This window comes from Salvelinus sp. IW2-2015, linkage group LG5 (genome assembly GCF_002910315.2).
Source record: "Salvelinus sp. IW2-2015 linkage group LG5, ASM291031v2, whole genome shotgun sequence".
Classification (NCBI taxonomy): Eukaryota; Metazoa; Chordata; class Actinopteri; order Salmoniformes; family Salmonidae; genus Salvelinus; species Salvelinus sp. IW2-2015.
This window is the reverse complement of record NC_036844.1, coordinates 7,665,810-7,688,309: the sequence shown is the minus strand read 5'-3', so window position 1 is coordinate 7,688,309 and position 22,500 is coordinate 7,665,810. Positions and strand designations below refer to the sequence as shown.

General features: G+C 39.7%; 1 protein-coding gene across 1 annotated transcript in view; it reads left to right on the top strand.

Annotated features, from left to right (window-relative positions):
• Positions 1–18,273: 18,273 nt before the first annotated feature.
• LOC111963856 (laminin, gamma 3) overlaps positions 18,274–22,500 on the top strand; it is a 233,650-nt gene continuing 229,423 nt past the window's right edge. Inside the window, exon 1 of the mRNA XM_023987408.2 lies at positions 18,274–18,856. Coding sequence (XP_023843176.1) covers positions 18,475–18,856 — 382 coding nt within the window. The 5' untranslated portion in view covers positions 18,274–18,474. The remainder of the gene's footprint in view (positions 18,857–22,500) is intronic.

Here is a 22,500-nt window from a genome sequence, read left to right as displayed (position 1 = left end):
GTGGCGTACTGCATTAGCATTGAATTGCCCGCGATATGCAACTTTTCAGGGAAGTTAGGAACCAATATACACGAGCAGTTAGGAAAACAAAGGCTAGCTTTTTCAAACAGAAATGTGCATCCTGTAGCACAAATTCCATTATGTTTTGGGACACTGTAAAGTCAATGGAGAACAAGGGCACCTCCTCCCAGCTGCCCACTGCACTGAGGCTAGGAAACACTGTCACCACCAATAAAACCACGATAATCGAGAATTTCAATAAGCATTTTTCTAAGACTGGCCATGCTTTCCACCTGGCTACCCCTACCCCGGCCAACAGCTCTGCACCCCCCAAAGCAACTAACACTTCTTGTCAATATGGGGGCGCTGTTTTCACTTTGTAAAAATTCGTTCACAAATTAAACTGCCTCGTACTCAATTCTTGCTCGTACAATATGCATATTATTATTACTATTGGATAGAAAACACTCTCTAGTTTCTAAAACCGTTTGAATTATATCTGTGAGTAAAACAGAACTCAAGTTGCAGCTAACTTCCTGTCAGGAAGTGAGAAATCTGAAATCTGACTCTGTTCCAGGGTCAGTTTATTAATTTGCATGTAATCTATGAGTCGACATGCACTGCATACGATTTTCCCTAGATGTCAGTAAGCAGTGAGAATTGGAATGGTGTTGCTAGGCAGATCTGAGGCCATATAAAGGGTCTTGGAACGTGGGGTGCACTCTTTTCAACGTTCGTCATGGCGCAAGACAGACCTCAGGATGGCATTCTGAAAAGCTCTCGTTATAGGCCTTAGATATATCCGGCTCTGATTTTATTCGATATAGGTGTTAACTTCTTCAGGCTGCAGGGCGGTGCCGGTACACTTATGACAACAGCCAGCTCAAGTGCAGGGCGCGAAATTCAAAATGTATTTTTTAGAAATATTTAACTTTCACACATTAACAAGTCCAATACAGCATTTGAAAGATAAACATCTTGTGAATCCAGCCAACATGTCCGATCTTTAAAATGTTTTACAGCGAAAACACCACGTATATTTATGTTAGCTCACCACCAAATAGAAAAAAGGACAGACATTTTTCACAGCACAGGTAGCATGCACAAAGCCAACCTAACTAACCAAGATCCAACCAAACTAACCAAGAAACAACTTCATCAGATGAACAGTTCTATAACATGTTACACAATAAATCTATGTTTTGTTCGAAAAATGTGCAATATGAGGTATAAATCAGTTTTACATTGATGCTACCATCACAGCTACCGTCAGAAATAGCACCGAAGCAACCAGAGTAATTACAGACACCAACGTCAAATACCTAAATACTCATCATAAAACATTTCTGAAAAAATAATGGTGTATAGCAAATGAAAGACAAAGATCTTGTGAATACAGCCAATATCCGATTTTTTAAGTGTTTTACAGCGAAAACAACAATATAGCGTTATATTAGCTTACTACAATAGCTAAACACACAACAGCATTGATTCAAGGCACCCGGTAGCGATAGCACAGTTCGACAGATATATGAAAATAGCATCCACAAAACATGGGTCCTACTTTTGGTGATCTTCCATCAGAATGTTGTACAAGGGGTCCTTTGTCCAGAACCGTCTTTGTTTGGGTTTAGAACGACCTCTTTCCCTCTTGAATTAGCAAGCACACTGGCCCAGTGGCGCGAAGCTCTCCTTCGTGAACAAAGTCAAACAACGCAACACGCCTAACGTCCTGAATAAATTTCAATAATCTAATAAAACTATATATATWTWTTTTTTTTACGATGATATTGTAACATGTATCAAATAAAATCAAAGCCGGAGATAGTATTCGCCTATAACGACGGCTTTCCAGAAGGCGATTCCAGGTTCATCTTCGCGCTTTCGAAAAAACAGGAAATGGCGAACACGTCATTCCAAGAGGATTTATTCCACTTCAGACCAAGATAATCCATTCATTTCTTCTCTCACTTCCTCTTGACATCTAGGGGAAGGTGTATGACGTGTATGTATACCAATACCTCGATTTCAGAAATCTCACTTCCTGTCAGGAAGTGGGCTGCAGAATGAGTTCTGTTTCACWCAGAGAAATAATTCAAACGGTTTTAGAAACTAGAGAGTGTTTTCTATCCAATAGTAATAATAATATGCATATTGTACGAGCAAGAATTGAGTACGAGGCCGTTTGAAATGGGCACCTTTTTCCAAGTTACTCAATACTGACCCTGCAGCCATAAGAAGTTTTAAAGACATCATAATGTAGTTATTTTAAACCGAGTTATATCAGTTTATATCAGTATATTGCGATTTTCGGATATTTCTTTGTGCTGCGTTATGAAGAGTTGGACACGTCTGGGCCACATAGCTAATGTTTGCTGCTAATTCCTAAGTTGAAGACGACAATCTACAACCGAGCAACGATTCTTCTGGACAAAGGACAACTTGCACAAGATTCTGATGGAAGCTCATAAAATAGTAAGAACTATTTATGATGTTAATTCGTTGTTCTGTTGAAAAATGTTACACTACTATTCCGCCATTAATTTCGGGGCGGTCTCGCTTTAACGCACGCTGTATGTCGTAGTAACGTTAATTTAAAAAATCTAACACAGCGGTTGCATTAAGAACTAATGTATCTTTCATTTGCTGTCCAACCTGTATTTTTTAGTCAAGTTTATGATTAGTTATTGATTAGATTAGGTGCCTCTCCCAAGATTTCTCCCGACATTTTGTTGGCAGCTTGGCTACTATTCTCATTGTATAACCACGATTTGTGCCGCTAAATATGCACATTTTCGAACAAACAATATATGTATTGTGTAATATGATGTTATAGGACTGTCATCTGATGAAGTTTTGAGAAGGTTAGTGAAAAATGTAATATCTTTTGCTGGTTTATTCGCTATCGCTAACGTGCATGAATTAATGCTGCTGTGTGGTTGGCTATTGTAGTAAGCTAATATAATGCTAAATTGTGTTTTCGCTGTAAAACACTTAAAGAATCTGAAATATTGGCTGGATTCACAAGATCTTTGTCTTTCATTTGCTGTACGCTGTGTATTTTTCATAAATGTTTTATGATGAGTATTTAGGTAATTCATGTTGCTCTCTGTAGTTATTCTAGTTGCTTTGGTGAGAGTTGTGATGGTGGCTGCAATGTAAAACTATGATTTATACCTGAAATATGCACATTTTTCGAACAAAACATATGCTATACAATAAATATGTTATCAGACTGTCATCTAATGAGTTTGTTTCTGGTTAGTGACATTATTTATTTTTATTTGGTCGATTTGTGATAGCTACCTATGCAGGAAAAAAATGGTGGAAAAAAAGTTGGTGTTCTTTTGCTATGGTGGTTAGCTAATAGAAATACATATTGTGTCTTCCCTGTAAAACATTTTAAAAATCAGAAATAATGGCTGGATTCACAAGATGTGTATCTTTCATTTGGTGTCTTGGACTTGTGATTTCATGAACATTTTATTATATGATATCCCTGTGGCTTTAGGCTAGGCTATGCTAGTCAGCTTTTTTGATGGGGGGGATCCCGGATCCGGGTTTGTGACTCGTTAGATTAAGCATCTCCAATCCAAAATTWAATCTAGAATTGGCTTCCTATTTTGCAACAAAGTCTCCTTCACTCATGCTGCTAAACATACCCTTGTAAAACGGACTATCCTACCAATCCTTGACTTCGGCGATGTCATTTACAAAATAGCTTCAACAATGTTGACATGACAATCTTTTCTATAAATGATTGTGCTCATAATCATCATCTCTCTCCCCCCTCTCTCTCTCAATTCATTTCAAAGGGCTTTATTTGCATGGAAAACATATATTTACATTGCCAAAGCGAGTGAAATAGATAATAAACAAAAGTGAAATAATTAATAAAAAATGAACAGTAAACATTACACACAAAAGTTCCAGAGCAATAGAGACATTTCAAATGTCATATTATAGCTATAACCAGTGTTGTAACAATGTGCAAATATTTAAAGTACAAAAAGGAAAATAAATAAACATAAATATGGGTTGTATTTACAATAAAACTAATTATTTATGGAAATAAATGCAAAAAACATAGGGTTTTGTCAACCCTTGTCGATTGTAGTATTACATTGAAATAAAATACATAGGCCTATATTATTTGTTAAACTCTGAAAACCAATGTACTTCGTCATAATATAACTTCAAAACATCAATCATTGGAACAGAAGAAAATGTGCACCACAATAAACTATTTTATAAACAATTAGCTAACAGAGATAAAAGAGGACCATTAGAAAACAACCCTTATTTCATTGTACTGCAGTTTTACTGTATATTAACAGCAGTGCATTTTTGTACGGGTATCCTGTATTATTGTGCAAGTTTACCATTAATGCTGGTAGCCTAGAACAAATGTTATGGAAGTGAATGTGCACTTTTCAACTGGGTATACTGCAACTACGAAAAACACTGGCATAGCCTGTAGTAAAAGCAAAAGCATGTATAGCATCGGAGATTCTCTAAATTAGGGAACATTTCCGATAGCTATTGGACCGCAGAGACTGTCAAAATGTTTTGCTTCTAATGACCTTGCAAATTCCCATGGGTTCATAGCCAACAAACACTATGCCCATGTTTATATAGATCGATGTATATTAATTGAGTAGTATTTAGATAACTGATCAATAGTTCTTTCAGATTTCAAACAAAAAACAGATATCAAGCAGATATCAAAAGGACGTCTTAAGCTGGCTGTGATCTGGTTACCAGATTTCAACCAGTAAAAGACGTCTGTAACACGTCGTATGCCCACTGGGATAATACATAATACATATATCATAACCCTTGCAGAATAAGTTCCTCACCTTTTCTGGACATGACAAGTTTATATTCCCGGAGTAGCCGTACACCAAATTACCATGTGCATCTCTCATTTGATTGGGATAGGCTATTATAATTTAAGGTTTTTGCTCAATGCGTCCGACAGGGTCCACGGTTTATAACATACAGTAGAATTTGACATGTGAACAGACAGTTGATATTTTGCATTGACGTGTGTTGGCTACCACTGTAAGTAGGAATATAGTAGTTTACATTTTTTTCAGAGTAGACAATGTTTCAGAATTCGTGGGCTGTAGCATATTTACGTTACGGGAAAAAAGTGAATGTAAAACATTGTTGCATCCAAACTATCTGTTTACAGGTCCACAACAATTTGCAATTGTTTTTGTCTTTCAGAAATGGTCAGATACAGCAAATATCACTGCAAAAGAAAACATTCTCCAACACCTCCAAAGACATTTGATCAAGTTCGCCATTGCTATTTCCTTTAGGTAATGTCTTGGCCTAATTCCAACACTTCCAAACTATACAGCAAATAAGGGCGTTATTGTCACCATGAAAGTTGAATGATGGGCGTTTTTCAGGAGGCGTTATGAGGCTTGTTCACGCGTGCACAGTTTTAAGACAGATCTGATTCATAACGGGAAACATGTATATGTATGGCGTGCTCCATGTTCCTAAGTCTCAATATTTTTGTGCGTGCGCATTTTGTTCAGAAATGGCACATGCAGATATTTCGTTTTAAATTTACGCAATGTTTGTAAATGAGGCCACAGACCCATACTCTTTACTCTTTCTGTATAGTATGTTCTTGGCATACTCATGAAGACGACAGCATACCACCATCTCCTCTCTCTACACCGCCTTCCTCCAGTGCCTCTTAAATAGCCAGAGCGGCTCATAGATATATCACTGGCGTCATTAAACAGAGCCCATTACACACACATCAAAAAACAATCTAAATAGGACCAGATAGGGGTTCTTTGGCTTGTAACCATAGCGGAACCCTTTTTGGTGCTATATAGAATACTTTTTTGAAGGTTTAATAAAGAACCATGCTTATAAGGTTCTAAATGGAACCTGTATGGTGCAGTAGAGAACCCTTTCCTAAGGTTCTATAAAGAATATGCGTGCACACACACACACACACACACCATTAGCCCCAGAGTGAGGGAGAGCGGGGTGGGCAAGGGCAGAATAGGGCGTGGGTGGATCACAGACACAGTTCACTGCACCCTAATGTTCAGAAGATGGAGATTTTAAGCAGACATGTTTACTTTTGCCATCCATCTTGGGATGGAGGAATGGGCCCTGGCCATTAAGTGAATTACCTCACATGCTCCTATTCCTCTCAAATGTTTTTGGAGTGAGAGAGTGTGAGGAGGGGGAAAGGAGTGGTGCATGAATGCTCGTCAGTACAGGTTACACAGTGTGATTTATGCAGAGAGAGAGAGAGAGAGAGAGAGAGAGAGAGAGAGAGAGAGAGAGAGAGAGAGAAAACCCTGTACATAATCTACACCCCTCACACAAAAAAGAGGTGATGATAACTAGAATTGGAAAAGGAATAAGAAAGTGAAAAAAGATAGATGAAAGGAGAGAAATGCATAATTCACATATTCAGTTGTATGAAAAAGACCAAAATAAACCAAAACCAGTGTCCATAAAAAGCCAAAACACTCCACCTCTATGGGCCCTAGGGCCCAAGCAAAAGGCAATGGCAACACTTTCTTTGAAGGGAACATACAGTGCATTCGGAAAGTATTCAGACTCCTTGACTTTTTCCACATTTTGTTACGTTACAGCCTTATTCTAAAATGGATTAAATTAAGTGTTTTCTTCATCAATCTACACACAATACCCCATAATGACAAATCAAAAACAGGTTTTTATAAATGTTTGCTAATTTATCAAAATATCAAAATTAAAAAATTACTTATTTACATAAGTATTCAGACCCTTTGCTATGAGATTCGTTGAGGTCTGGTGCATCCTGTTTCCATTGATCATCCTTGAGATGTTTCTACAACTTGATTGGAGTCCACCTGTGGTAAATTCAATTGATTGTACATTGGATTTGATTGGATTTGGAAAGGCACACACCTGTCTAAATAAAGTCCCACAGTTGACAGTGCATGTCWTAGCAAAAAGGTCAAAGGAATTGTCCGTAGAGCTCCGAGACAGGATTGTGTCAAGCCACAGATCTGGGGAAGGGTACGAAAACATTTCTGCATCATTGAATGTCCTCAAGAACACAGTTGCTTCCATCATTCTTAAATTAAAGAAGTTTGGAACCACCAAGACTCTTCCTAGAGCTGGCCACCTGGCCAAACTGAGCAAAAGGGGGAGAAGAGCCTTTGTCATGGAGGTGGCCAAGAACCCAATGGTCACTCTGACAGAGCTCCAGAGTCCTCTGTGGAGATGGGAGATCCTTCCAGAAGTACAACCATCTCTGCAGCACTCCACCAATCAGGCTTTTATGGCAGAGTGGCCAGACGGAAGCCGTTCCTCAGTAAAAGGCACATGACAGCCCGATTGGAGTTTGCCAAAATGCACATAAAGGACTCTCAGACCATGAGAAACAAGATTCTCCGGTCTGATGAAACCAAGATTGAACTCTTTGGCCTGAATGCCAAGTGTTACGTCTGGAGGAAACCTGGCACCCTCCCTACAGTGAAGCATGGTGGTGGCAGCATCATGCTCTGGGGATGTTTTTAAGCGTCAGGGACTGGGAGACTAGTAAGCATCGAGGGAAAGATGAAAGGAGCAAAGTACAGMGAGATCCTTGATGAAAACCTGCTCCAGAGCACTCAGAACCTCAGACTGGGGTGAAGGTTCACCTTCCAACAGTACAACAACCSCAAGCACACAGCCAAGACAATGCACGAGGTGCGTTAAGTTAAACTTACATGTCTATTCCTCCCAGCCCTCGAGCCGGAAAGCACTGAAGCGGATGAACAAGCCAGTGAGTCTACGAGGGAACCATCGCGCGAAAGAGTGTTAACATCCATTCCACTTTCCCAAACCGGCTCAGTGACTTCCTGCAGACCATGCCCAAATTTGTCAGGGTGTAAATTGCAGTGTTGAAATCTCAGAGTTAAATTGAAATGTTGGGTGCGGCAGCCAGGGAAGCATGGAGCATTCTAAGGAAGCCATTCCAGAGGATTAATACGCTTGGTAATTACAGGACCTCTTATTTCTCCTCCACACTCTTTTTTAATCAACAGTCAGCTAATTACTAAAGCAAGAGACGGAGGGAAAAGAGAGGGATAGGGAGAGAGAGAGCAAGAGACAGAGAGAGAAAGAGACCTCCATTGTGTTAAAGCTGGAATTAGAATTAGAATATGCAGTAAGGGTAGTAATTTACACAGAGAACAGTTTAGGTTAATAATATATCTGTGAGAATATCCAAGAGGATTTTATATAATTCAAAATTATTAATAATAATAATAATCAGTATTTTGGAGATGATTTCATTTTCAAATAACRTAAAATGAGCGAGGAAAAAGGCCAGTCTTGAACATGGTGTGAGACATTGTTACTCATTTGTAAATAAATCCAGTTTGTTATTTAGAATAATTTATTTCTGTTTTTAGAGGGAGGGAAACCAAAAACCTACAGTCATTTCATGGGTCTCCCAGTCGAGGCCAGCACAGGTACTGAACCAGCATCATAGGCAACACAGCTTGCACTGGTATGCAGTGTCTTAGAGCGTTGTGCCACTCAGGCGATGTACAACATGACTGGTCGGGAGTGGGCTACACTACAACAGTAAGAGCAAAATAATCCTAACAAAATAAAATCATAAAAACCTTAGTGTAACAACAGTTTTATTAAGTAATACTGAAGTCGTGCACAATTATCAGTTTCTATTTAGGTTTATGTCGCCCATTCATTGTCAGATAGAGACACAGTAGGACCCAAAAGCATAATCAGTGCTCTGACTCCCCCTTGTGGTGGTCTGGAGCAATGAATTGGTGACGCAGGGCACCGTACTAAACTACAAATTACCTCTAAGTACTGCAGCATAATCGCAAAACTTTTAGTGAAGCAACCAATGTAAGGTTAGAACCACTCGTGAGTGGCCATACTCAAATATTCACTTGATACCCAGTTTCGGAATACATACCCTATCTTAGAACAAGTCCAACAATGTGTTTCAGAGCAACAGAGGGATGTTTTCTATGAAAATAAGGTTTACCTTTGAACTCTTCTGGAACAGTGTACTTGATTAATTAACCTCTAGTGCATTGTTTTTATGGTAATTTACACCTATTTTTTGTTTATGCGTGCATGCGTCTGCGTGTGCAGAGATGGGCAGTATTTCTTGTACATGTATTTGAAATTAGCATTTTAATTACTTCTGAGTATTTTGTAATTTGAATTACACTTAACTGAACCACACCAATCTATTTTATATTTTCAAAAAAAAAGCATCTGCTAAATGAACTAAATATAAAAACATGTTGATAAATACTTTTTTGAGGGAAATTTACTTGATACAATTGTGATATGTTGTTGTCTCACTTAGCTATCTTAAAATGAATGCACTAATTATAGGTTGCTCTGGATAAGAGCATCTGCTAAATGACTAAAATGTAAATGTAGAAATGAACAATTGCAAAGCATGCTGAGTATTCTTCTAATGAGCTCCATCCTGAAACAAGGACAATAATAATACTCAGTGTGCTTTGCAGTTCATGTTGGTATGTTCGTTTTCACATATACATTTACATTTTGGTCATTTAGCAGACAYGATTATCCAGAGTGACTTCTTCAACTAATGTAGATAAACAACATCATATCACAGTCATAGCAATAAAAACTATTTGTAATCGTTACTGAAAATGTTATTGTTGCTGTTCGGGCTAGCTACTTGCAAATGAATWTTTGGATTTTAAAATAGCTGATACGTGTATTTTAATTACATACATTGCGAAATATAAGTATACAAATATTTAGTAGTTGATTTAGATACATTGATCTTCATGGTATGTTGTGTGTGTTTACAGCCTCATGAGCTTCCAGTCCAGAGAGCCGACTACCAAAATTACCAAACTGTTAGCAGCATACTGCCCATCTCTGCATGCACACGCGCACACACACAGCATGTGAGAGTAACGCTAGCTAGGTTTCCATCCAGTTGGCAACAGATTTTCATGCAAATATTTTAAAATCCTCATAAAAAACAATATGCGCATTTTCCCACCAGAGATGTGTTTCAATCAAATTGACTTSTTGCAGATAAAAGGCTGTGCGTGATGGCGCAGTGCACATAAAAAATCACTTTTGCGTTTAAATTCCCATATACAGAAGTTAAATGGGTTTCCATCCCAGTTTCAACTCTAATGATTGTTTTGTCACAAAAAATGTTGTGTTATATAATGGTCTTGGCATGTGATCTCTAGCCAACAGCTCGCAGATCCAGTGCAGGTAGCCTACGAGGGAAAGGGAAATGGGATACCTAGTCAGTTGCACAACTGAATGCATTCAACTGAAAATGTGTCTGAATCAGAGCTGTGTGGAGTGCTAAATGATGAGATTATTATTGACAAAAGAGCGAACGGGAGCCAAGCATCGATCATCATGTCACCAGAATAAGACCCTGCATATTTATTGGAAAGGAGTATCAAGTTCATCACCTTGCGCTTTCACCACCCTGTGAAGTTCATCATAAATTATTTCATCTGTAGCCTAATAAACTGCATGCTTTCCCGAGTTGTAGCAGGAGGACAGCACAACATGGCATCGCGTGACTCCAAGTTTACGTCGATATGATGGTTATTATATCAATATTTGCATATTCATGCATTTCCACCTCCATTTCTCGCATTATTCATTGTACAGACACAAAATGATCTCACTTTGCCTAGCGTATTTAGTTTTGCCGACATTTGGAAAGTTGACAGAGAAATGTCCTGTTTCCATCAGGCCTGCCGTGAAATGTTTCATCCAAAGTACTTCTTTGTGATGGGGGCAGTATTTTCACATCTGGATGAAAAGCTTGCCCAGAGTAAACTGCCTGCTACTCAGGCCCAGAAGGTAGGATATGCATATTATTAGTATAATTGGATAGAAAACCCTCTGAAGTTTCTGAAACTGTTTGAATGATATCTGTGAGTATAACAGAACTCCTATGGCAGGCAAAAACCTGAGAAATATCCAACCAGGAAGTGGGAAATCTGAGGTTTGTAGTTTTTCAAGTGATTGCCTATCCAATATACAGTGTAAATGGGGTCAGATTGCACTTCCTAAGGCTTCCACTGGATGTCAACAGTATTTAGAACGTTGTTTCAGGCTTCTATTGTGAAAGGGGAGCGAATAAGACCAGTCACAGTAGATGGCTCAGCTGAAAGCCTCTAGTTGTTGATCGCGCGCGGCCGTGAGCACGAGCTCCGTTCCCTTTTCTTTCTGAAGACAAAGGAATTGTCCGGTTGGAATATTATTGAAGATTTATGATAAAAACATCCTAAAGATTGATTCTATACATCGTTTGACATGTTTCTACGAACTGTAATGGAACTTTTTTGACTTTTCATTTGGACTTAGTGCCCGCGACTTGTGCTTTTGGATTAGTGAACTAAACGCGCGAACAAAAAGGAGGTATTTGGACGTAAGGATGAACTTTATCGAACAAAACAAACATTTATTGTGGAACTGGGATTCCTGGGAGTGCGTTCCGATGAAGATCATCAAAGGTAAGTGAATACTTATAACGCTATTTCTGACTTTTGTTGACTCCACAACATGGCGGGTATCTGTATGGCTTGTTTTGGTGGCTGAGCGCTGTACTCAGATTATTGCATGGTGTGCTTTCGCTGTAAAGCTTTTTTGAAATCTGACACAGCGGTTGCATTAAGGAGAAGTATATCTTTAAATCTWTGTATAACACTTGTATCTTTCATTGAAGTTTATGAGTATTTCTGTAAATTGATGTGGCTCTCTGCAAAATCACCGGATGTTTGGAGGCAAAACATGACATAACGAGCCAATATAAACTGAGATGTTTGGATATAAATATGAACTTTATCGAACAAAACATACATGTATTGTGTAACATGAAGTCCTATGAGTGCCATCTGATGTAGATCATCAAAGGTTTGTGAATAATTTTATCTATATTTCTGCTTTTTGTGACTCCTCTCTTTGGCTGGAAAATGGCTGTATGTTTTTTGTGACTAGGCGCTGACCTAACATAATCGCATGGTATGCTTTCGCAGTAATGCCTTTTTGAAATCGGACACTGTGGTTGGATTAACAAGAAGTTTATCTTTAAAATGGTGTGTAATACTTGTATGTTTGAGGAATTTTAATTATGAGATTTCTGTTGTTTGAATTTGGCGCCCTGCAATTTCACTGGCTGTTAGCTGCAATTTCACTGGCTGTTAGCTCCAATTTCACTGGCTGCTAGCGTCCCACAAATACCAGAGAGGTTAATCACAATAAAAGGTTGGATAGAAACCTGGTTATAGTCACACATCGTCACACACTGCCACATTGGAAACAGCATGATACTTCAATACAAAACAAAGTAAAGCCCTATCTCTGCAGTAGCTGCATTTAGTGAGCACTTGTGCATAGTACAGTGTTGTGAAGGTGTAGAACACATTGTGACAGTGTAGTATAGTTTTCTGTCTTTAGAGTGTGAGATGGTGTGGTAGAGGATTGTGTATTGGTACATTGTGACAAAGTTGTGTCGGTCAGGGTATTAGACATGTATGATAGTGTTGTATAGCTTTGCATGGGTCGGTGTAGACTTGTGTGATAGTGGAGTATAGTTTTTTTGTGGGTGGATGTAGTATTAGACTTGTGTGACGCTCATTAGTTTGTTGGATATCTAGCCTAATGTATTCCCTGTGGGGGAGGTGGCAGCAGCAGCAGCTTCCTGCATGGCTAAGTGAAGCGGTGACAGCCATGACATCAAATACCAAGCCAAGCCACCGCCCAGTAGAGACCTCCCTGCCTGCAAGTCTGTAGGAACTACGAGAGCATCACCAGACAGGAGAAATAGAGAGAGAGAAGAGAGGGGAGATAGAGAGAGGAGGAAGGGGATAGATAGAGGTAGGGAGAGAGAGAGACAGAGAGGGTGAGAGGAATAATGAGAGATGGCCTATTAAGGTTATTTCACATTTACATTTGAGTCATTTAGCAGATGCTCTTATCCAAAACACATTTAAATAAGCGCATTCAAATAATGCACATGTGTATATTAAAGACCCACATACACTATCACGATCATTGCAAGTAATGCAGTGATTAATCTTTCATGAACCTACTTCATTGTGAATGTGTCTCTACAGTATGAGCTGTGAGATGGAACAGTAGCAGGTTCTACTGCCTTCAGTGTCTGCCTCTTCATCGTCATCACCAGCATGAGTCTCTCTGTCTCAGGTGTGCTGGTGTGCTGTTCTACAAAGTATGTCTTCCCCCATCATCATGAAAAAAGAGTATGGGTTGTTTGGATGACCCAACTGCTGTGTCGCAGGCATTGGGTCACTTAGCTGGGTTGTTTTCTTTAAAAGCTGCTGGGTTACGGATGCTGGGTTTTTGAGATATAACCCAGTGGGTCAGACCAGAAGACTTRCACATCCCAACAGTCTATCTCAATGTTGGAATTAATAATGCATATCCCAACAGTGTACAGTTGCTTGCAAAAGTATTCACCCCCCTTGGCATKTTTCCTATTTTGTTGCCTTACAACCTGGAAATAAAATTGATTTACACAACATGCCTACCACTTTGAAGATGCAAAATATTTTTTCTTGTTAAACAAACAAGAAATAAGACAAAAAATACTGAAATCTTGTGTGTATAACTATTCACCCCCCAAAGTCAATACTTTGTAGAGCCACATTTTGCAGCAATTACAGCTGCAAGTCTCTTGGGGTATGTCTCTATAAGCTTGGCACATCTAGCTACTGGGATTTTTGCCAATTTTCAAGGCAAAACTGCTCCAGCTCCTTCAAGTTGGAAAGGTTCCGCTGGTGTACAGCAATCTTTAAGTCATACCACAGATTCTCAATTGGATTGAGGTCTGGGCTTTGACTAGGCCATTCCAAGACATTTAAATGGTTCCCCTTAAACCACTCGAGTGTTGCTTTATCAGTATGCTTAGGGTCATTGTCCTGCTGGAAGGTGAACCTCCGTCCCAGGTCTCATAAATCTGGAAGACTGAAACAGGTTTCCCGCAAGGATTTCTCTGTATTTAGCGCCATCCATCATTCCTTCATTCTGTATAGTTTCCCAGTCCCTGCCGATGAAAAACATGGTGTTGGTGGTGTTCTCGGGTGATGAGAGGTGTTGGGTTTGCGCCAGAYGCAGCATYTTCCTTGATGGCCAAAAAGCTACATTTTAGTCTCATCTGACCAGAGTACCTTCTTCCATATTTTTTGGGAGTCTCCCACATGCCTTTTGGTGAACACCAAACTTGTTTGCTTATTTTTTTCTTTAAGCAATGGCTTTTTTCTGGCCACTCTTCCATAAAGCCCAGCTCTGTGGAGTGTATGGCTTAAAGTGGTCTTATGGACAGATACTCCAATCTCTGCTGTGGAGCTTTGCAGCTCCTTCAGGGTTGTCTTTGGTCTCTTTGTTGCCTCTCTGATTAATGCCCTCCTTGCCTGGTCTGTGAGTTTTGGTGGGCGGCCCTCTATTGGCAGGTTTGTTGTGGTGCCATATTCTTTCCATTTTTTAATAATGGATTTAATGGTGCTCCGTGGGATGTTCAAAGTTTCAGATATTTTTTTATAACCCAACCATGATCTGTACTTCTCCACAACTTTGTCCCTGACCTGTTTGGAGAGCTCATTGGTCTTCATAGTTCCACTTGCTTGATGGTGCCCCTTGCTTAGTGGTGTTGCAGTCTCTGGGGCATTTCAGAACAGGTGTATATATACTGAGATCATGTGATGGATCATGTGACACTTAGATTGCACACAGGTGGACTTTATTTAACTAATTATGTGACTTCTGAATGTAATTGGTTGCACCAGATCTTATTTAGGGGCTTCATAGCAAATGGGGTGATTACATATTCACCACCACTTTTCCGTTTTCTTCTTTAAAACATTTTTTTAAACAAGTAATTTTTTTAATTTCACTTCACCAATTTGGACTATTTTGTGTATGTCCATTAAATGAGGTCCAAATAAAAATCTATTTAAATTACAGACTGTAATGTAAAATACAAAAAAGGAAAAACACCATGGGGATGAATACTTTTGCAAGGCACTGTATCTCAATGTTGGGATATGTACAAAATAATGTTCTGATTTTGATATTTGTTTGTGTAATGTGCAAACATATTAAAATACATTTTTAGTTTGTAGATTACAAACTTAACATGATGAACAGGAATGGTATTTACTGTAATGGGTTGCCAAAAATAACTACATGAAAGACACGCTCCTAATAGGCCACACCTCCTTAAAATAACCTATACATTACATTTAAAAAAAGACTCAGCTGCTGGTTCAACCCAACCGATGTAAAAAAATGCAAGTGATGATTCAATTTACTCATGATTTGCGTAATTGTCACGTTCTGACCTTTATTTCCTTTGTTTTGTCTTTATTTTAGTATGGTCAGGGCGTGAGTTGGGGTGGGCAGTCTATGTTTGTATTTTCCATGTTTTCCTATTTCTGTGTTTGGCCTGATATGGTTCTCAATCAGAGGCAGGTGTTTTGTGTTGTCTCTGATTGGGAACCATATTTAGGTAGCCTGTTTTGTGTTGGGGTTTGTGGGTGGTTGTCTTCAGTCTTCGTGTGTCTGCACCAGACAGAACTGTTTCGGTTTTTTCACATTTGTTGTTTTGTATTTTGTCGTGTTCACGTTTATTTTCTTTAATTAAACATTATGGACAATTACCACGCTGCGCATTGGTCCTCCGATCCTTCAAACTTCCGTTACAGTAATCCCCAATAACCCAACTTGTTGGGTTATTTACGCAACCCAAATAACCCAGTGTGTGTTATATCCACTATTTAACCAGCACTGGGTTAACAAATAACGGAAATTGGGTTGTTTCTAGCCCATCATTGTTTTGAGTGTGCTGTTTTATGGAATATGAGAGTTGTGCTTCCAGAGCAGTAGGTGGCAGCAGTACTACCCTGCAGGCCTCTCAAGTGCTTTCTTTTACTCTTACCTCTGTTGCATGCTGTTTGCATGCTGTATTCAATTAGAACATACACATGCAAGTACGGATACACATACAGGCACAAATTCCCACACACACGCATACATGAACAGACTTGTCATACTTGAGTAAAAGTGTAGATACCTTAATAGAACGTTACTCAAGTGAAAGTCAGCCAGTAAAATACTACTCGAGTTTAAGTGTTTGGTTTTAAATATACTTAAGTATCAAAAGAAAATACAATTGCTAAAATATACTTAAGTATCAAAAGTGAAAGTAGAAATCATCGAAATGGATTTGTCACATTCACCGATTAAAACAGGTGCAGACCTTTCTGTGAAATGTTTACTTACAAAGCCAGATCTAACACACACACACACACACACACACACACACACACCACCACACACACAGCCCACAACCACACACACACACACACACACACACACACAAACACACAGGTCTGATTCAGTACGTATGGACAGGTAAGCCTTTACTCAAACACAGATGCAAGTAATGACGTGCACAATGCACATACAGTAAGCTGAATATATCTAAACACATGGTCAACCTTCTAATCAATTCACTTCAGTTAATAATCATCTACACCCAGATGTGTAAACTACACACATACACCAGTGGAGGCTGGTTGGGTGAGTAATAGGAGGATGGGCTCATTGTAATGGCTGGAATGGAAAAAATATATGGAAACCACAGTTKACTCCATTACATTTATTCCATTCCAACCATTACAATGAGCTGGTCYTCCTATAGCGCCTCCCTCCAGCCTCCWCTGACATAAACACACGGCTCCACACACAGTCACGCACTCACACAGGCACACACACCGGCACGCACACACACACACACACCATATGTAACCCCTGTTGAATGTAAAGCCTGCTTGAAGAAGCACTACTCTCTCTCATCGTTCCATTTTTCCCTGACCCTCACGCTCCACCTCGGTCTCTTTTTCCATCTCCCTCTCTCCCTTTCCCAATCCATCTCTCCCTCCCCTTCTACTTCCATCTCTCTCCCTCTTCCTCCTTCTMCCCCTCTCAGCCGGCAGTCAGCAGAGGATTTCACTGCAAATGGATGTGGTCCCCTTTACAACGTCCCTAGCTGAGTGGTGCAAGAGCTGTAATAAATCAGATCAATCACAAGGAGATATGGTAGAGGAGAAGCAGTAAATCCCCAAGGATCATAAATCTACAACACACTCCAAACACCTCCCTCTGTCCACAACTCCTACCCTGACTCCCCCTTCACCTCTCTATCTCCCTGTCCGTCTTTCTCTCGCTCTCTCTCCTTCATCCACACACACACACACACACACACACACACACACACACACACACACACACACACACACACACACACACACACACACACACACACACGTCTTTCTGTCTTTTCTCTTCCTCTCTGTATCTCACTCTGCTCACCTGTTCACTCATTTCTCATTCACTTTCTTATGCCCTCTCTCTTTCTCCTTTAGATACATGTATATCCTCAAATGTTTTGTCTTCTGACCATGACATCAGTGCAAGCCTATTGTTAGTTTAAATACTTCAACAGTCAACCACACAACATTGCCAACACATTCCCTGTTAGATTGTCATCACTCCACTGTCGTAGCCTCACAGTTTCCACCTGACTTCTGCATCACCCACCTGTACACCTGCCTGATTCACAACCTGCTCATGCCGTCACTCAAGCAACGTAACAGGTTGCACACATTCCACTCTGTCTTCTGTATTTCTGTCTCTATGTTGCAGGTAGGTTCTGTAGTCCTTCTGAAGAGGCTCACTGTAGTCAGCACTTACCAGAATCCCCATTGGGATGCTAACCACCAACACATTCATCACCATAATCATCATACTGCATTTCTCCATCAGTGGTATAGGCACCCTGTGACTTTCTAGTGTAATACAGAGGGTGCAATGGAAAGGTTTTTAACAGTCTCAATCACAGCTGTGACATTATTCAAACGTGTAATGGTAGGCAGTTTCTACCACCTGGGCAATGTCGGTGGACAACTTTTAGAAATGGAGTCAAACAGGGAGGGAAGAGCCGGAAATATTCCAATTAAAGCACAAATACGTTTTGCCACAGTGTGCCATAATGAACATCACCATGGTTTTACTGTGAATCTGCATCTTTATACTGGGGACCGTAGTACTTGCTGTGGCCAGCAGGAGGGGGAGTGTACATGCCCCCTCTTCCCTCTCTTTCTTATCCCTCTGTCTGTCCCTCCCTCCCATGTCTCTCTCCTCCTATCCCTGGTGAGAGGGATTCCCCCAGTAACTTCACTTAGTTCCCAGAGGGAGAACATATGTTGGAGAAGAAAGCGAGAACAAGAGAGAGAAGGACATAGATGAAGAGAGGGGGAAAACAGAAGAACATAGACCTCTCTGAGACATCTGCGGCATTACTCTACCAGTGTGTTTAGGAGTGTGTGAGTGTTACATTTAAACTGACCTTGTGTGTGTCTCTGTATGTGACTTTCCATGGTCATGGATATACCACTGACCAACCCACTCCTCCTCGCCTTCCTTCTCTGCTCCCTCTCCTTCGTTCACGGGGCCATGGACTCCTGCTACGATGACGACGAGGGCGTCCCTAGCCGTTGCATGCCCAAGTTCGAGAACGCAGCCTTTAACCGCACGATCATGGCTTCCAATGTGTGCGGTTCACCGCCAGAGGATTACTGCATGCAGACGAGCTCGACGCGCTCCTGCCACCACTGTAGTGTGTCGGACATGGGCCTCAGCCACAACGCCAGCCTGCTGACGGACTTCCACACGGATGAGGAACCCACCTGGTGGCAGAGCCAGTCCATGTTCTACAGAGTCCAGCACCCTAACTCTGTTAATCTCACCCTGCGCCTCGGTAAGAACAACTCACTCTCTCGCTCTGCACCTTGGTAAGACCCACATTCACTCTTTCACCCCTCCTCTGTTAACCTCACCCTGCACCTTGGTAAGAAGAACAACATTCAGTTTCATAAGGTTATGTTCACCATTAGTTGAGTTTGATGAGTCCTGCTCCAGCTGTGACTATGCAACCTCACCCTGCAACAGATCWGGACAGAATTTGGGGGTATTGTGTAGTTTCTTTGAAAATACCAACTTTTCAAATACTCAAAGTAGTTGAATATAGAGAAACAGCTAAAGCCAAAATCTGGCAACAATTACCTTTGATATTCAAATACAGGTCTCAGAAAAGCAAATCATATTTGAAGGTATTTGAATATATGCAAGTTATTTGAAATATTTATTTGATGCCTGCTATATATTTGATGAAGAACCAAAAACATAACAGTGCATTTAATTAGTCTAAATATATTATTATTTGCATATGGTTTGGAGGGCTTTCATATATTAATATCAATTTAGCCTAGAATGAAATACTTAGTGATTGAAGACCATTTTTTAACATGCTAAACATTAACATCTATCGATCTAAATAATGGAAAGTAATACAAATATAAACCAAACAGATGTTGTTTTAATTGTTTCAGATTTTTTTTACATCATGCATTACATTACTCTTTACGTCATTGTCATAACCTATTGTTTGTTAATGGTCATGTTAGATCCTGGTTAATAATTTAAGATGGCGATTGCATTTGATGAACATCAGGGTATCAAAATGAACTTTTTGTAAAAAAAAAAAAATATTCATGATAATTTACACTGAGAGTATTAAATCAACACTGAATGTGTGGAGTCTGTGGACACATATAGACACTGGAAAAGTGTTAAATKAACACACTGCCTAGTGTAAAGYCTTCATCAAATATTTCCCAGAGTGCCATTCGAGTAAATGTGACCGATCGGCTCGATTCGGTCTTATGTAGCAAAATTTGAAATAGTGTTTTTTACATTGGACAAAAGTAGMAACTCAGGGCTAGAAAATGGTATATCATACACTACAGYTGAGGAAMAATGGGAAAGTAATTCTGCWTTGAAAGTTGATAAACTTATAACTTCACTTTTGAGAAAATGGCCTTGAATGTTTTGGTACACCTATAGGAGAGCTCTTCTTTGTCTACACCCATTCAGCATAGTTCACACCCTCTAAAGCCTTAGCCCCACCCAGCTCTTTAAGGATTCACATGTGAGGCCATGTAYTAAACAACCAAAGATTTCAAAACTGAAGGCTGGTTTCTACTATGGATGTATTCATAAAATGAATCTGGAGTGCGCTCTGTGCATTCGAAACTCAGAGCAATGTCAGAATGTCCATTCGTAAATTCAGAGCGTTTCGATCWCAGAGCATTCAGAGCGCACACTGGACACTCTGACTGTGGAGTAGGGTTGTCCGAGCGTTCTGATCATAACAACAGCAGTCAAGCACCCAAGCTAACTGGCAAACATTGGCTAGCTTGCTAGCTACTTCCAGACACAAATGTTTTATTTAGTTTATTTTATTCACCTTTTTTTTAACCAGTTAAGCTAGTTGAGAACAAGTTCTCAATTACAACTGCGACCTGGCCAAGATAAAGMAAAGCAGTGCGACACAAACAACAACACAGAGTTACACATGGAATAAACAAGCGTACAGTCAATAACACAATAGAAAAAGAATTAGAGAACAGCTCACTCTGACCATTTTACTCACCCTAGCAGAGCTGGTTAGGCAGTTTTTATGTTATCCAGAACATTGGCGAACAATTTATTTACGCTTTTTAGCCAAYGTTTACTGACACTGGCCTTATTCAACAGGTGTTGAGCATTCATAAATTTGTCAATTATTCTGCGCTCTGGCACACTGAGATGAGAGTGCTWTGAAATCGGAGTAGGTAGCCAGAGCGAATTTACCAGCCACCTYTATCGACAGTTGTCGCAGTGACATCMTGAACATTCTATTGATATGGTTATTTGCATAGTGGAATATTTTGTTTAGACATGTAGCTAGCTAGCTAAACAATGAACAATAATCCCACCGTTACTACCCTGCATTAATCTACAGGTGGCTAACCAACCAGGTTCAATGTTAGCTAGATAACATTAGACTACTGTATAACTAGCAATGCAAATGGGTCAGAGATACGAATAATATAACTACACAGATCTCATACAAGTAACGTTAGCTAGCGAGCCAGCCAGCTAACGTTAGCTAGCTAGCTAACAGTACACTTTAACATGAAATGAAAACAACTTTCTGACAAAATTAGAAATGTGCAACATCTGAAAATGTAGCTAGCTAGACTATCTTACCCGCATACATGGATAGATGCTTCTCCCTCTCTGTGACGGATGCCATGGTTGCCCTTTGTTTTGAAGATGTAATACGGAGACAGGTGTTTTATACAACAGCGTTCTGTGTGTTCTCTTTTCAACTCCCTCTGCATATTTGCAATCAAACGCCAGAATTTTCTCTATTTCCTTAGCTATCATATTGTAATTCCACTTATTTCAAAACTTGGTCCTTCAGAAGGTGGAGAGCAACACTTATGCAGTTCTACTACAGGATATCTTTCAAAAAAGCGTGCTACATGCCAGACCAATCCGAACTCATCCCTCGGCATGCCRAGCCCACTCATTATCTCAGCAAATCGTGGCTAGGATGCTGTCTTTTTTATGTGGCAAACCAACTAGGCTTGTAATCGAACAATGTTATTCGTATTTACAGATGGCATACAAGTTTGTTATTAAGGCACATGAAAGTTCACATGTTCCAGAAGGCATTTCTGCCAAAAAAGTTTACGTTCAAATGGCTCTCCTTTGAAGTAGTGATGCGCCACATACGCCTAGTTTCCTGAAATGAGTCATAAATGTTTAAGTTATCAGAAAATTACTGTATTTGCCAACGACAGAGACATGTTTGTTGCATTTATCCATTTTCAGTTCTGTCGACTTCACCAAATGAAATCCTAAGTGAATATGTTAAGCCAGGGGAAGAGGGGGGATCTACTAAGCTATACGAAAKWTCATACCAAGGATCATTTAGGTATTTGATTTTGAATTTTAAGACCCCTTAATTAAAGTATCAAAAATATATATTACATTTTTGGCAGATGATAATATATTTTTGTCCTTACTGCTGTTAGCTCATACAAATGCACTGCATAACAGATTCACGACAAGTAACAACAGATAAAAAATCTATCTAAAGGAAGTTTGTTCTGAAGTATCTGTTCTGTGTCTGAGATATATAGGTAGTCTAGTGGTTTGAGCATTGGGCCAGTAAATTAGAGGTTGCTAGATCGAATCCCCGAGGTGACAAAGTAAAAATCTGTCGTTCTGCCCCTGAACAAGGCAGATAACCCACTGTTTCTAGGCTGTCATTGTAAATAAGAATTTGTTCATTAAATGACTTGCCTAGTTAAATTACAAAAAAAGTATATAAGGGAGAACAGGAAACATTTGATTTTTTTTTTTTACATGTATTAACCCCTTCATTTTGGCACTAAACTATCTCATTATACAGTACTGTATACTTTCATACATTTTTTCACTGATACCAGGGGCCGTCAGATGAGGCTTCTGGGCATCCTAGAGCAAAACGGAGAACTTTCAGTAGAGTGG